The sequence below is a fragment of the Ornithorhynchus anatinus genome, chromosome 3, assembly GCF_004115215.2.
Source record: "Ornithorhynchus anatinus isolate Pmale09 chromosome 3, mOrnAna1.pri.v4, whole genome shotgun sequence".
Taxonomy (NCBI): domain Eukaryota; kingdom Metazoa; phylum Chordata; class Mammalia; order Monotremata; family Ornithorhynchidae; genus Ornithorhynchus; species Ornithorhynchus anatinus.
The window spans coordinates 53888426-53903287 of NC_041730.1; the positions used below are offsets into that span (position 1 = coordinate 53888426).

Genomic DNA, 14862 nt, shown 5'->3' on the forward strand with positions numbered 1-14862 from the left:
TTGACCCAGGAAGAGAGTCTTAATTCACTCCTACTGATAACGAGAGCCCTGAATATTTGATATAAAATTAGTGTCTTATTAAATATCACTTCATGCATGGCAACTTTTTCTCTTCACTATTTATTCCAAGGGCAGTGAATTTATTCTAACGACTGCAGGAAGGCTACTGACAGTGACTCCCTGTTTAAGCCCTTGTTGTGATTTTCAAGTCTAGAAGGAATTACAAATGTTTCTTGGAATGAGAGAAATATTTCAATATTTCAATATATATTTCAAAACCCTTTGAAGGGTGGACTGAGGCATAAAAACGTGGAGAACGGAGCCTAGTGGAAAGAGTCTAGGTCTGAGAGTCAGAGGACCTAGGTTCTAATTCTGGCTCCTGCATTTACCTGCTGAGTAGCCTTGAGCAAGGCATTTCACTTCCTCTGTGCCTCAGTTCCCTCATCTGCAAAATGGGGATCTATTCTCCCTCCTACTCAGATTGTGAGCCCCACATGGTACCTGATTACTGTGTATCTACCTCATGTTTAGTACAGTGCTTGGCACATACTAAGTACTTAACAAATACCACAGTTATTACTATCTCCCTCAGGTCTAATACTCAGAATCCAGAGAACAGCAACCTGAGCCAACTTTCCCTATCATCCCAAGGTAACTGCAATGGAGCCCTGATGGTAGCAACTTCTACATCAACCAAGGAGGAAAGTACATGTGACTCATAATCAGTGTTCGAGAGTGCCTGGGGTTTGATATTAGGTTTACTGTTGTAGAAGGATTGGATGAAATGTGGAGTTGGGTCCCAATTATCCAGGAATAACTGGGGTGTTGATCTGAATATTTGTCCAAGATTCTAAATAGCACCTAGAGAAAGCAAAGATGCCTTTCACTGTGACAGATCCTCCTTGCTTCTGCACCCATCCTTCCAAAGTGACTTTCTTTTTTATCAACCAATCGTATATATCAATTAATCATATAGAGTGCTTACTGTGCACAGAACACTGTACTAAAGGTTTAGGAGAGTACACTATAACAAAGTTGGTAGACACATTCCCTGCCCACAACAAACTTACAGCCTAGAGATAAGCTTAGAGTCTAGAGATGAGCACACAGGTTTGATGCCATTGGACAGTCCCTCTCCCTACATACACTTGTGCTCATTCTCTGCAGGCAGATTAATAACCACAAAACAAAACAGCTAGAACACCCAAATGAAACACCTCCATATAATCAGTAAACATGACAACAATAAAGAAACATAACTAAAACTTTCTTAAATTGCTCATAATTTCCATGGGTCACTGAAGTGATTCATTTATTTAGTTAGGCTAGGATGATTTCATTGATTAGGAGAACTGTGAGCAGAACTTTCAATGATGGAAGAAGGGATATGGTTAGATGAAGAGGTGGAAGGAAGGCTTTCCAGGCGGGAGAGTAGTGAAGAGATCAATCAATCACTAAATCAATCAATGATATTTATTGAGCGCTTACTGTGGGTAGAGCCCTGTACTAGGTATTTGGGAGACTACAGTGCAATAGAAATGGCAGACATGATCCCTGCCCCCGAGCTGAAAATCTAGTGGGTGAGATAGAGATTAAAATAAATTACAGATAGAGAAAGCGGCAGAATAAAAGGATATGGACATAAATCCAAAGAGGTGGGCACAGGGTGAGTAACAAAGTAATTAGGGGATAAAGACCCAAGGGTACAGGCAGTGTAGAAAGGAGGGAGAATAGGCTGGGGTGTTGAGAGGTAGAAGAGCTTTGGATATGAAAAGGGAGGGAGTCCTGGGGAAGGAGTCCAAGGCAGGAGGGAGGACATATTTTTTGACATATGGGGAAACCACAACTAGAATGTAATGGGCAATACGGTCACACATTGAATTTAAGATGTTAGAACTTCAATATGTGCAGCATTCTGACCTACACCCACCAAAGTAAGAATCAACCAGAAAATACAGACTTCAAATTGACTAGCTTTGCATTTTCTGGATAACAGTTTTTCAACTTAGGCACTGATTCTAAGTATGCACTACTTTGAATACATCAATACCATTCATTCAATCGTATTTATTGTGCTCTTACTGTGTGCAAGAGCACCATAATAAGCACTTGGAGGAATACAAAACAATAAACAGACACATTCCCTGCCCACCACGAGCTTAGAGTTTACAGCAGGGGAGACAGGCATTAATACAAATAAACTCCTGGGGGAATAAGTGCTGGAGGCTGGGAGGGGGAAAGAACAAAGGGAGCAAGTCAGGGTGACTCAGAAGGGAGTGGAAGAAGAGAAAAGGGGGGGCTTGGTCTGGAAAGGCCTCTTGGAGGAGATGTGCCTTCAATAAGGCTTTGAAGTGGGGGAGAGTAACTGTCTGTCAGATTTGAGGAGGAAGGGTCTTCCAGGCCAGAGGCAGGATGTGAGCTAAGGTTCAGCCAAGAGATAGGCGAGATAGAGGCATAGTGAGAAAGTTAACATCACCAGATTAATGAGATTTGGCTCCATTAGCAATAACAACAATAACATAATATATATGTATGCATGGGGGGACACCACTCCCCCACCCCTCCACCCCGCCCGCCCTGAAGCCCCCAAACACACACATACATCCAGTACAACTTCCTTCTTTATAATGTGCTACGTGAAGGCTGGAACTGTGTTGTCTTGGGAAGTTCTTAGCACCTAGTGTTGTAAAGCAATGCTCTGTCCACATTACAGCTTAATAGGTCCGTCCTGACTTACTGACTGATAGGAAAGGTTAATAAAAACACTTGTCTCCTTATCAGTGACAAGTGAAAAATCAATGTTGAGCAGCAGGTTGCCCCATTAATACTTTGTATAATTAGCAAACCCTGCAGCAAGAAGCAGAGAAGTACTGAAAGAAAATAACCAAACTAAAACAAACAAACAGAGAGATAAGCAGAGGCAAAGAGCAGCTGTCAGGGACAATTCAGCTTGACTGGCAAACTAAACCAATTTTGGTTGAGCCCTGTTGACAGACTTAAAGATGTGAAGTCTTTAGTCAGGCTGCTTTAGTTATCTTCTGTACTGAACCACCTGACTTAACCCTGAGCAACTATAACCGTGCCTGGCTGTTGGGAAAAATGTTGAAAGAAAGGAGAGGTGATCCAATCAAACTAATTTTTTCAAGTTTCCACTAGGAACCCCTTCCAAAAGGAGAAAAGCAAGGGAGGGCACAGGGCCTTTGGGGATGAACTCTCTCAGGTCATTCATTTCAAGAGACATCTCCTCTGTTCAGTGGGGCCTGTTGCTGTTCTCACCCTTCAAACCTCTGCTCAGCTCCCTGCTATCTGGACAAGACAAAAACTCACCCCTGACAAAATCTGTACAAATTCTCACCCCTGACAAAATCTGTACAAATTCTCATGAGAATCTGGGTGCTTGTGCTGCCAAAAAGTAAACAACTCTAGTCCTGCATCCTGAAACCTAATCACTTTGGCACAGCTCTGTTTACAGTGGAGGCAGGTTTGGAAGTCTAAGAGCCACCTGTTTCTCATGCACATTTGGAGTATTTGTTAATTATTTACTGAAAGCACATCAAAAAAAAATCACTACCACATCATTCCACAGAATGCTAGCTCTTATACTGGGTGGAAAGATTCAGGGGAATAAATAATGAGAATAGGCTGTCTTGCTTTTCCGAAGAAAAATCTGCACATGACTAATCCAGGCAAGGTCACATTTGAAAAATAAAAGTTCTGTCAACCTGGCAGTGTTTTGAGCACTTATTTGGTGAATTTACTGAATGCATTTTTAATTTTGGCCTGAATGATCTGATCTTCCTTGCCTCAAGTTCCCAGATCATGGACCAATCTGCCCCACTTCCATTGATTATGCAAACCAAGTAATAATAATAATTATGGTATTTAAGTGCTGATTATGTGCCACACACTGTACTAAGCACTGGGGTGGATTCAAGCAAATCAGATTGGACACAGACCCTGTCCCAAGTGGGACACAACGTCTCAATCCCCATTTTACAGATGAGGTAACTGAGACACAGAGAAGCAAAGTGACTTCCCCAAAGTCACACAGCAGACAAGTGGCGGAGCTGGGATAAGAACCCATGAACTTTGCCTGCCACTGTAGAGTTGTTAGGCACAAATGTTTTACTGGGGAATTTCTGTACTGGCAGGAAATGCAGATGAATATCAGAATAGTTGGCAGGAAAGAATCTTTCAGTCAATAATCTTGATAGCTTTATCAGGTAATTTTGAGAAGCAGGGAATCCTGGATACACTTCTGTGACTTTAAGTGGGCTGATGGGGCAGGGCTTTTCCTACAGATCTTATCCTCCCCAGGGATTTACCAAAAATTAGAAAACCTCATCTCTCTAGAGACTCCTCTCTCCAGTAATTCAGTTCTGAGGCTGGTAGCTCTGTTTGGAAGGGTCTGTGTACATCCCGACAGAGCCTGGACTGCGGAGTCAGAGGTCATGAGTTCGACTCCTGGCTCTGCCATGTGTCAGCTGTGTGACTGTGGGCAAGTCACTTCACTTCTTTGTGCCTCAGTTACCTCATCTGTAAAATGGGGATTAACTGTGAGACTCACATGGGGCAACGTGATTACCCTGGATGGACCCCAGCACTTATAATAGTGCTCTGCACATAGTAAGTGCTTAACAAATACCAACATTATTATTATTATTATTCTCTATCAGAAACCAACTTCCCAGGATGCAGACAAGCATGTCTTCCCTCATCATATTGGAAAGAGGCAAACTTGGTTATGGTAAGGCAGTTACAGTACTAATATCAAAGGAACAGCAGTTAGCATGGTACCACTTCACGACAGGTAATGAGATTGTATCTGTACCAGCTCAAAAGAGCACAAAACAAGGCACTTATAAAATGGAGAACGCTCCCTAGTTCTAAATCTTTTCCCTCAAACTAGGGACTGGGCCTAAATCCTTTCACTGGACACTTATCTGCCTATCCATGTCTTTTGACATGACTTTTCCAGCTCCTCTAATGAAGACATAGGGCCTAGTGGAAACAGTACAAGGACAGGGTGTCTGAAGACCTGCGATTTAATTCTGGCTCTGCCACTGCCCAACGGGTGACTTTAGGTGAGTCAGTGAACTTATCTGTGCCTCACCTGTAAAATGTGGATTCTATACCTGTTCTCCCTGCCTCCTCAGACCGTGAGTCCTATGTGGGAGAGGGACTGCATCTGATCTGATTAATTGTGTCTAGCCCAGGGCTTAGTAGAGTGCTGAGCTTATAGAAAGCACTTAACATATACCATTAGTATGAATTTTGAGGACTGAATGTGATCTGAGCCACATCTGGGCAGAGACTGTGTCCATCCTGATTTCCTTCTATCTACCACAGTGCATGGTTAAGTGTTTAAACAATACCACCATGATTATTATCATGATTACCATGTTGTTGTAGATTGTGAGTCCCAAAGGGAAGGAACTGTGTCTAATTTCCACCTGGGTATTTTTTTCCAGAGTTTAGTACAGTGCTCTGCATACAGTAAGTTTTTAATAAATATCACTATTATTACTAGAGAAACTCTAGTTTGCAGAGGTGAGACAACAGCAAGTTATCAACAACTTAGCAGCCAAGCTAGAAACAGATCTTGAGGTGACAGGGACCATCTTGGATTTTAGCCAGTTCTGGACCAAAATAAATAACATCAATTAAGAAAAACAGCATGTCCTAGTGGAACTAGCATAGGCCTGGGGGTCAGGAAACTTGGGTTCTATTCACAGCTTTGTCACTTGCCTATGTGACCTTGGGAAGGACACTTCACTTCTCTGTGCCTTATTTTCCTCATCAGGTTCTCCCCATCCCTGTAGCTTCTGAGTCCTGGACAGGGACTGTCTGATTTAGAAGCAGCGTGACTCAGTGGAAAGAGGCTGGGTTTAGGAGTCAGAGGTCATGGATTCTAATCCCGGCTCTGCCACCTGTCAGCTGTGTGACTTTGGGCAAGTCACTTAACTTCTCGGTGCCTCAGTTACCTCATCTGTAAAATGGGGATTAAGACTGTGAGCCTCACGTGGGACAACCTGATTACCTTGTATCTACTGCAGCACTTAGAACAGTGCCCAGCACATAGGAAGCGCTTAACAAATACCAACATTATTATTATTATTACTTATATTGTATCTAGCCCAGGGCTTAATACAGTGCTTGGCACCTAGTAAGCTCTTAACAAATACCATGATTACTATTATTATCATTATTACTATTATTAGGGGCTGATCCTGAGTTTGGAGGAATGAGTGTGATCTGAGTTAGGAGAAGTTAAATTAGCTAACCCCTGTTTTCCTTGTCCTCTCCTTTACTTCAGCATGGATATTCAAGGGGCAAATGACAATTTCCATGTTTGTTCTCCTTGGATAGAGAGTCAGAGCCGGCTTTGGACCAGTGACGAGCAAAACCATTTTGGGGGGGGCTTCTCACCTGCTTCAGACGTGGCTGCTGATGAGGCCAAGAGAGATAATACTGGAGTCGGTGACATTGCAACACTTTCAACTGCTGCTGGTTTCCTTCTGGTCATCACGCTGGATGTGGGGCCCTCATTTTTACTATGCAGGGAACTCTGGTCTGCTTTCAAGTGGGGGCTTGTAATTCCTAGAAGATAAGAACACCAAACCATCCTGGTTAATGAACAGGAGCTAAAAGATATGCTGCATACTTTGCCCACTGGGAATGGCCTAAAGATAAAATCCCCCCTTTTACTAATATTCTTTTTATTACCCTGGGGCTTGGACATCAAGACAGCATTCCTAGAAGCTTGAGTAGACTAGTGAAGGACACTGTTGCTATTATACACTTCCTGACCCTTCCCTGATGGTGATTTTGCCGCTTTCCACTAAGCATTTAGACCTCCCTCCTATGCCTGGTTCACTGGGTGAGTACTCTGCCTAACTCTAGTTCTGTACAATACACACTCAGTGAAATAGATACACGACTAGTCAAAAGTATCAACTGAGTGGCTACTTTTTGCAGCATAATGTACTGCTTGGATGAGTACAACAGAATTAGTAGACATGATCCCTGCCCTCAAGGGGTTTACAATCCAGTGGTGTTAGACAGACATAAAAATAAATTGCAGATAGGTGGGAATCCTAGAATGCTATGGGACTGAGTACCCAAGTGTTTAGGTGGGGCGGAGGTGTCAATAGCAGGGATATATAGGTAGGAATATACAAAATAAATCAGGGAAGGCCTTCTGGAGGAGTTGTGATTTTAGAAGGTCTTTGAAAATGGGGAGAACAGCGGGCCGTCAGTTGTGAAGGATGAGGGAATTCTAGGTGAGGGGTGGTCAGTGGTGGGAGAAATGTGAGTGGGACCCAATGTAGTTACGTGGAAGTAGAGACTGGTATGCTAGAGGGAGAAAGCTGATTGGTGCCTTAAAACTGACAGTCAGGAGTTCTGCTTATTGGGGAGAGGACTGGGTAACCATTGGATATTTATGAGGAGTGGGGGGATGTTCAGGATATTTTAATAAATAGGTGATTGGGGCATCAGAGTGAAGTATGGACTGGAGAAGGGAAAAATAGGAGGCAGGCAGATCAGTGAAGAGGCCAATGCAGTAAGCAGGCTGGGCTATGACAACCATCTGGATGGAAAGGGATGGATTCCAGAAATGTGGCACAAGAAGAGATGACAGGATTAGGCAACAATTTGAATATAGGGGTTGAAAGAGAGGGAGGAGTTGAGCTTATGGGCTTGAGAGATGGGGAAAATGGTGGTGTGTCAACTGTAATATGCGAGGTGGGAGATAGAAAGGATTTAGCAGGGAAGATGAGGAGCACCAATTTTGGAAATACTGAGCTTGAGGTGCCAGTGGAATATCCTCGAGGCAGGAGGAGATTGGAGACTGCAGAAGAGGAGAGAGGTCGGGGCCAGGGAGGTAGATTTGGGAGTCACTAGTATTGAGAAGGGGAACCATAAAAGAGTTTTGAAGTACAACCACACTTTGGGAGTGTACAGATGATAGGAAAATTTAGGAGAAATACATGTCAGAAAAACCATCAGAAAATGTTTCCAGGAGAAGGGAGTTGTCCGCAGTGTCAAAGGCATCCAGGAGGCTACGGAGGATTGGGATGGAATAAAGTTCCACTGATTGACTAATCTATTAGTCAATCAATGGCATTCATTAGGAGCTTACTGTGTACGGGATACTGCACTTGGTGCTTGGGAGAGTACAATACAGTGAAGTAGGTAAACGTGACACCTACCCACAAGTAGTTTACAGACCAGAGAAAAATTCTGGGAAACATAGGTTCTTTAACAGAAGCAGCTTTCCCTTCAGGTCTATGAACTTCCAAATCAATCAGTGGTATTTGTTGAGTGCTTACTGTAAGCAAAGACTGTTCTAAGTGCTTGGAAGAGGAGAACAAAGTTGGTAGACATGCTACAGCTTAGATTCTAGAATGACAATGACACTAGAATCTCCATTCTGCTTTAAGGTTACCACATACCAATCACTCATTCTGGGAAATAAGACCTCCAAGGTAACAACAGACTCAGAAGCAACTGTTTCTTATCCACAGAAAAATTAAAACAGGGCAAGGTACATTTTATTTATCAGCATTTTCTCTTGTGTATCTCCCATAATCTCTGTCTCTCACCCTTGAAAGCTCTGTGATTATGGTTGTTATTGTTTGCACTTTATATTACAATTTTATCACATTTACATTTTATTACATTTTGAAGGGAAATATATAAAAAACCCCATCTAATTAAATTACCAACAAAAGATGGAAGGCATGAAATGAATAATAAACTGCTTTAAACAACCAAATCAAGACAATATGGAAGATATAAGACCATCGTGGTCTATAAAGGCATAAGATGTGACATGCTGAATAAATCTTCTTACAATGGAAAACTGATAACACATAATGAAGGTGGAAGAAGAGATTGCTTCCATCTGGGACTCCTGTTTGCCTTTTATGTAGTCTTCAGAATAATAATTATGGTCAAAATAATATTATTTTAAACCAAAGCAAGCACTCTTCCTGTAATATATTTTTATATATAAATCTGCTACTCTTTATGGGGATATAAATATCATCCTGTTAGATATTACCCAAGCAAATTGCAAAAGGAAGGTGAAAACAGTCTTGACTTCTAATTTGGTTAGGAGGTCTTTTACTTTTTTTTAAAAAAAAACCCAACAAAAAATCCTTTTGTCTTATAATAATAGAATTCTATAACCACTCAGGAAATAAAGCAAGGGATCAACAAGGAACAGGTGCTTTGTAAATTACCTGAGTAAAGGAAATGAGAAAAAGCTATGGGTATAGAAAGATACTTATCCATGATGGATTTTTCTTCAATGGTACATTGCGTTATTTATCTTGACTGGTCTCTTTGTAAATATTTTTATGCCAGCCTCCGGCATTTAGAGTGTAAGCTCCTTGTCTTCAGGGAACATGTCAATTCTTTGCTCTGCACTTCCCAAGCTCTTAATACAGTGCTCTAAATGAGTGCTCAATAAATACTGATACTAATACTACTGTGGATTTTTGAGGGTTATGTTTATTTAATTCTAGGTAGCTGCTGAAAACTTGGAATAGGTCAAGAGTCTTTCACAAATCAGGGATGAGCTTTCCCAAGGACACTAAGCTGCTAGGTAAGAGCTGAGGATTCTGAAGAGAAGTGAAAAGGTGGAGATGGCTCTTTGATATTCAAAACTCTGACAGCACAAAAAAAAATCCTTAAAACATGCAGTGATTTTTCACCGATTGGATTCTGCCTGAATTTAAATCCTCGCCTGGAAAGGCTAGAAGCACAGAAGCCATATCTGTAGGGTTATCATTCTTGAAAAATATTCAGGCTACATGGCCACTTAAGGTGGAGAATGAGCAGAGGTGTTGGCAGCCTTTGATCACAAAGTCTGCCCCAAACTGAAAGTCATAGACCAGGGTGGAGTGAACTACACTGGATAGAATTTCTTGGGGCATCCTGAAACTCAAACTTAAAAGAAATTCACACAGAGGCTAGCATATGGGAAAAGGAATATATATATGTACATGTGTACATATATGTATATTTAAAAGGTGGAAATATCACTAATAACTTCATGAATCTAACATCTGTTTATAATTGGAGAGAAGGGACTTCAAAATAATATATGAAAACATACAGCTGTAACCTGTTGACCTCTATTGATAAATATAAAAAAAGTCTCAGTGAAACTGTGCTTCAACATATCAAGGGACAGTCATTCATTTTTCAAAGGTAATCTTTCACAAACCACTTATCCCCTCAAATCTCTACCTGCACAGAGTGTTTGCATTAGGGACCTTGATTTATGGATTCCCACTCCTTCGATGTAGAGGCCTACTTCCTGTTGCCGTGGTTACTTGGATCTCAGTTCAAGGTTAAACTACTCCCAAATCAAAATCAGTGGCAGGCACAGAATCTAACAGCCAGGTTATTGACTGCCCCAGGATGCTTAAAGGTCAAAGACCAAAGTGCTGCTTACTGCCTTGAGGGTGAGTCAATATTTTCAATATTTTTTATTCAGTTGTTTCTGAAGAAGTAGCTGCTGGTCAATTACCTCCCATCCGGGTTTAGCAAGGTCACCCAGATCACTGAGGAATATCTGTTTCCCAAGGAGGAGTTATGAAATTTAAAGAATTCCTTTCATGCCAAACCTCCACCAGCACATCAAATAAAGGCACTTGGGGCCAAGAGTCTGCTCATCTACCCCAGCCTGAGCCCATCACCATGGTGAGCTGCCTGATTGCTACGGGTTATCTCTTTGGGCCATTCTCCCCAACCCACCCCAGCTGAACTTAATTCAACCCACAGGCATATTTGAACCAACTAGGTTTTTCAGTTAGTTGCCGGCATGAGAGTCTGCTGAACTCTCCCAAGCGCTTAGTGCAGTGATCTGCATAGAGGACACGCTCAATAAATACGATTGATTGAGATCTTAGGGTGTCATCACAACTCCCCAAAGTTTCACAATAGGATCTCAGTTTTGAATATTGCCCCTCTAAGGAAAATCAAATTATAAGTTTGACAAGGGCCTTGAGCGAGTCGACTATCTTGTTTTTTGAGGAAGCTTTATGGAAAAAGATTCTGGATACATTCCCAAGTTCACAACTCTTACTGTCCCACTGCTTTTCCTGCAGCATGTTAAACTCAGTTCAAGGTAGTTTCTCAAAGGAACTACTGCTTATTTGAATAATAGCCCTTTGCAAGTTAAAGACTACAGTCATTTGCTGTGTTCAGTTAGGTTCCTGAAGAAGGTTGTATTATGGTCAAATCCCATTATAGAGTAACCACTGATTCAGCAGGAACTCATAATGGGTTAGGGAGTAGAAGGTTCTAGGATAACACTATAACTGCACTTTCCAAAACAAATTCCCCTAACATTGTTACTTTCAACATTAGTAGAACATTTTATCCTGTTGTCACTAAGTTTATCTACCCTACAAAACACTTTCAAGTTTCGAAAACAGAGAAATGCAATGTCCTGAATGGTATGATACAGTAAGGGTGAGGCAGAGACTGGGCTGTACAACAGAATAACACCTTGACTAATCCCATCTGCATGCACACAGCAATATGCTTTCCTTCATTCGATCTATTTGAGTCAACCTGTGGATTGTGTTTTACCAGACGCAACATGTGGGGGAAAAACAGTTCCCTAATTCTTCCACCGTGTACTGAAGGCACATGTACTAGAATTGTCTATATTATTACATTGCCTCTCAGCTATCTTCGCAACACTAAATAATCCCTGTGTTTTTAACCCTTTTACAGCTCTTCCAAATTGTTTGAAGTCCCCCTGTAGCGTTTCCAATTGTTGGTTAGGGCTTCCCCAGGATGAATGGCTAATATGAAGCAATCCACAAAAACAGATTAAGTGAACATGCAATGGCAATAAACTAAAATATGCCAGCCATCAAGCAAACCTAATCCCAAATGCTATATATTGGAGGAAAAAAAAACAGTGTTTAGCTCATATTGTTGGCATTTTAATTATTGCCTATTTAGAGTAAGGCATGAGAAATGAACTTATGTTCTGTGTACATATGTTTATATGTGCAGATGTAGATCACACAAAATCAGACAAAATCTTACCATTATCATGAGACCCATAAGAGCACAGTGGGTTGATAACATGAAAAATGAAGTTGTGAAAAATGATGATTTTTAATACAAAATCACTCACTACCCAACTTGAGAAATTCATTTCCTCATTTTCTATTTAACATACATTATCATTTTTAAGTGTCTGTATATTTAATGTACAGAAAAAGTTTTGTTTGGCCCACTCTATCTGCCTTTCCTTCTCTATACCAAACCAATCATTCATTCATTCAATCATATTTATTGAGTGCTTACTATGTGCAAAGCAATTTACAATATAATACAGTATAACAATACAACACACTGTGTGCAAAGCGCTGTACAACAGAACAATAAATAGACACATTCCCTTCCCAAAACGAACTCACGAACCTGCCCCTTTTTATATTCAGGATCTCACTGAGCAGGATTTTTTTGGTGTATACATATATATCACATATATCTCCTTATTTATATAAATCTAAAGCTGTAGAACCTTTCATCTAGCTACCAATAGGAGAGCTTTAGTCTGGCAGTGAATAGGAAAAAAAGCAAGAAAAAGGCAGAAACCCAGAACCATCATTAGATAGATCTCCCAATCTTTATCTTTAGTAGTTCAGTCAGAAGAGCTAATATCATGATGATAGCTTTGAAATCTCCTAGGAATTGGATGAAGAGAGGCGATAGTGATGAACTCCCAGCTAATAAACAGAGAGTGCTTATTTCGGCAGAATGATCAATTTCTAGATGTCCTAAGGCTTGTCTGATACAGCTGATTTACTCATCCTCGCTCACCCCACTAATAAAGCCGAAATCCAACATCAGATTACAGAAGAGCTAGAATTTCTTAAAGGGACAGGGAGAGGGGGAAGTATCGGTGTCCATAAGACTGTGCCTAACAAATCTCTTCTTATTTGGTCCTTTATTTAGCCACTGTACTCTCTTGGGCAGCTGCATTTGTCAGCTGAAATCATACACTCTATCTCCTTTGGGTTAGTACAGTAAAACAATTAATTTATCTTGTTAGTGGAAATTTAATGCAATGATCTAAAAGAACTCTTACATATTGTGATAAACTTTGGTGCCTCCAGGGTGCTTCTCTTCTACTGGACTCATTTCACATCTCATCCATTATGGAAATGAGATGTGGAAATAGTTTAGATTCTCTAATGTATCTCTACACTGATGGATGGCAGAGAGGCAGTCCTACTGAAACTAATGAGGTTAAATGCATCTTGCCATTCCTTTCTACTTGGTTGACTCTGAAAGCATGAATTCGGTTCAAGAATTCTGATGCAATTTTCTTTTTTTTTTTCCGGTGTGGGGGAGAAACCAGTCTACTAGGATCAGTGCACTCTGGCCAGACAACAGAATAACCTTAGATAAGTCTTGATTTTGATGCCTGATCCATTATTTCCAACCAGGCGGTCACTGTATCATATAAGAATGGAGCTAATAGCCGGTCAGCCATACAATGGGTAGAGAGCAGCCTTCATAGGGGCATGTCATACTGGCTTTGTGGTGAGAGCTAAAAGAGGCTATTTTGAAGATGAGACTTGAAAAGAGGAAGTGTTCCAGTGGCTTAAGGTGAAGAATGCCACTGGATAGTTGAGGCAGAGTAGAGTGGCTGGAGGAGGACGATGAATAGACTTTGGATGGACAGGAATTGAGAAAACTAAACCGATTCAGTGGAAAGTTTGGGGAATCTGAAAGATAATTCTGTATTAGTTTTAAATAGCCAAAGGAAGCCAAAACAGATTCCTGGAATGAGTATAGCACTGGGCTGAAGATTTCCATATCTTCTAAACTGAGGGTCCTTCAAAGAAAGAATAATGACACTAGTCAAGGGAGGGTGCTAAGGCATGAATATGCATTTGGGGAGAGGCAGGTTCATAGCAAGCACACATTATTTCACCACTTGGATGGTGGGAGAGCCAAAAATGCAGTTTAGCCTGAAAAATAACTCTCCTTACTCCTATAAAAAACAAGGATTTGATCTGAGCAAAATACTATCAGAGCCACAGATCAAGGACATTTCAGATCAGAAGTTATCATTAGTAGAAACACCATCACAATCAGTAACAGTTTGGGGAATTTCTACACGAACAATTCTCGATTCAGAGTTCCATTAATAGTACACAAAGATGTTTGGTGCTCAAAGAGGATAGAACTGATAGTGAGATTTTATCCATCTATCCAGGTATGGCTAAAAACATTGCTATGCCACTAACTGAGCATTCTACATTGTGCACAAGTGAAACAACAGCCTTTCAGCCAACTTTCGAACTGATGAGCTGATTTACATCCTCTTTAGCAATGGTGTATGTGCATGTGTGTATAAATTGAGCACATACACACATATGTATATATCTCCTCAACTTATTTATTGCCATTCTAATTGCAAATATTGTTACGTTTGTATTGTCCAGTAGAGTGTAAGCTCCTTATAGACAGGGAACGTGTTAATTTGTTATTCTGGACTTAGAAAGCATCTAATATAGCACACTACGCCAAGTGGGTGCTCAACGAGTACTACTTCTATTACTACTACCTCAACTTTTATTACTACTACTACAAGGTCTTTTGCTTTGCTGTTGAATTTCTAGTTTCTACTCGCCCCACTTTGTAGTCCCATGCTGCCTATTCACAACTGGGTAAACTCTTTAATACTCACCACACCCCTTTAGCACTTACATACCTATCTCAATATTTTATTATTTCTCCTTACCAGTGTCTGTAGTGTATCTCTCTACCGCTAAACTGTATGGTCCTTGAAGGTCAAGATCATGTCTTTTC

At 40.8% G+C, this 14862-nt stretch overlaps 1 protein-coding gene across 2 annotated transcripts in view; it reads right to left on the bottom strand.

Moving 5' to 3' along the window:
* The window catches only part of SETBP1 (SET binding protein 1), a 359213-nt gene that overhangs the window by 19476 nt on the left and 324875 nt on the right, over positions 1-14862 (bottom strand). For both annotated transcript variants that reach the window (XM_029060111.1, XM_029060105.1), the window contains one exon: positions 6430-6600. In XM_029060111.1, the coding sequence (XP_028915944.1) occupies positions 6430-6600 (171 nt within the window). The remainder of the gene's footprint in view (positions 1-6429; positions 6601-14862) is intronic.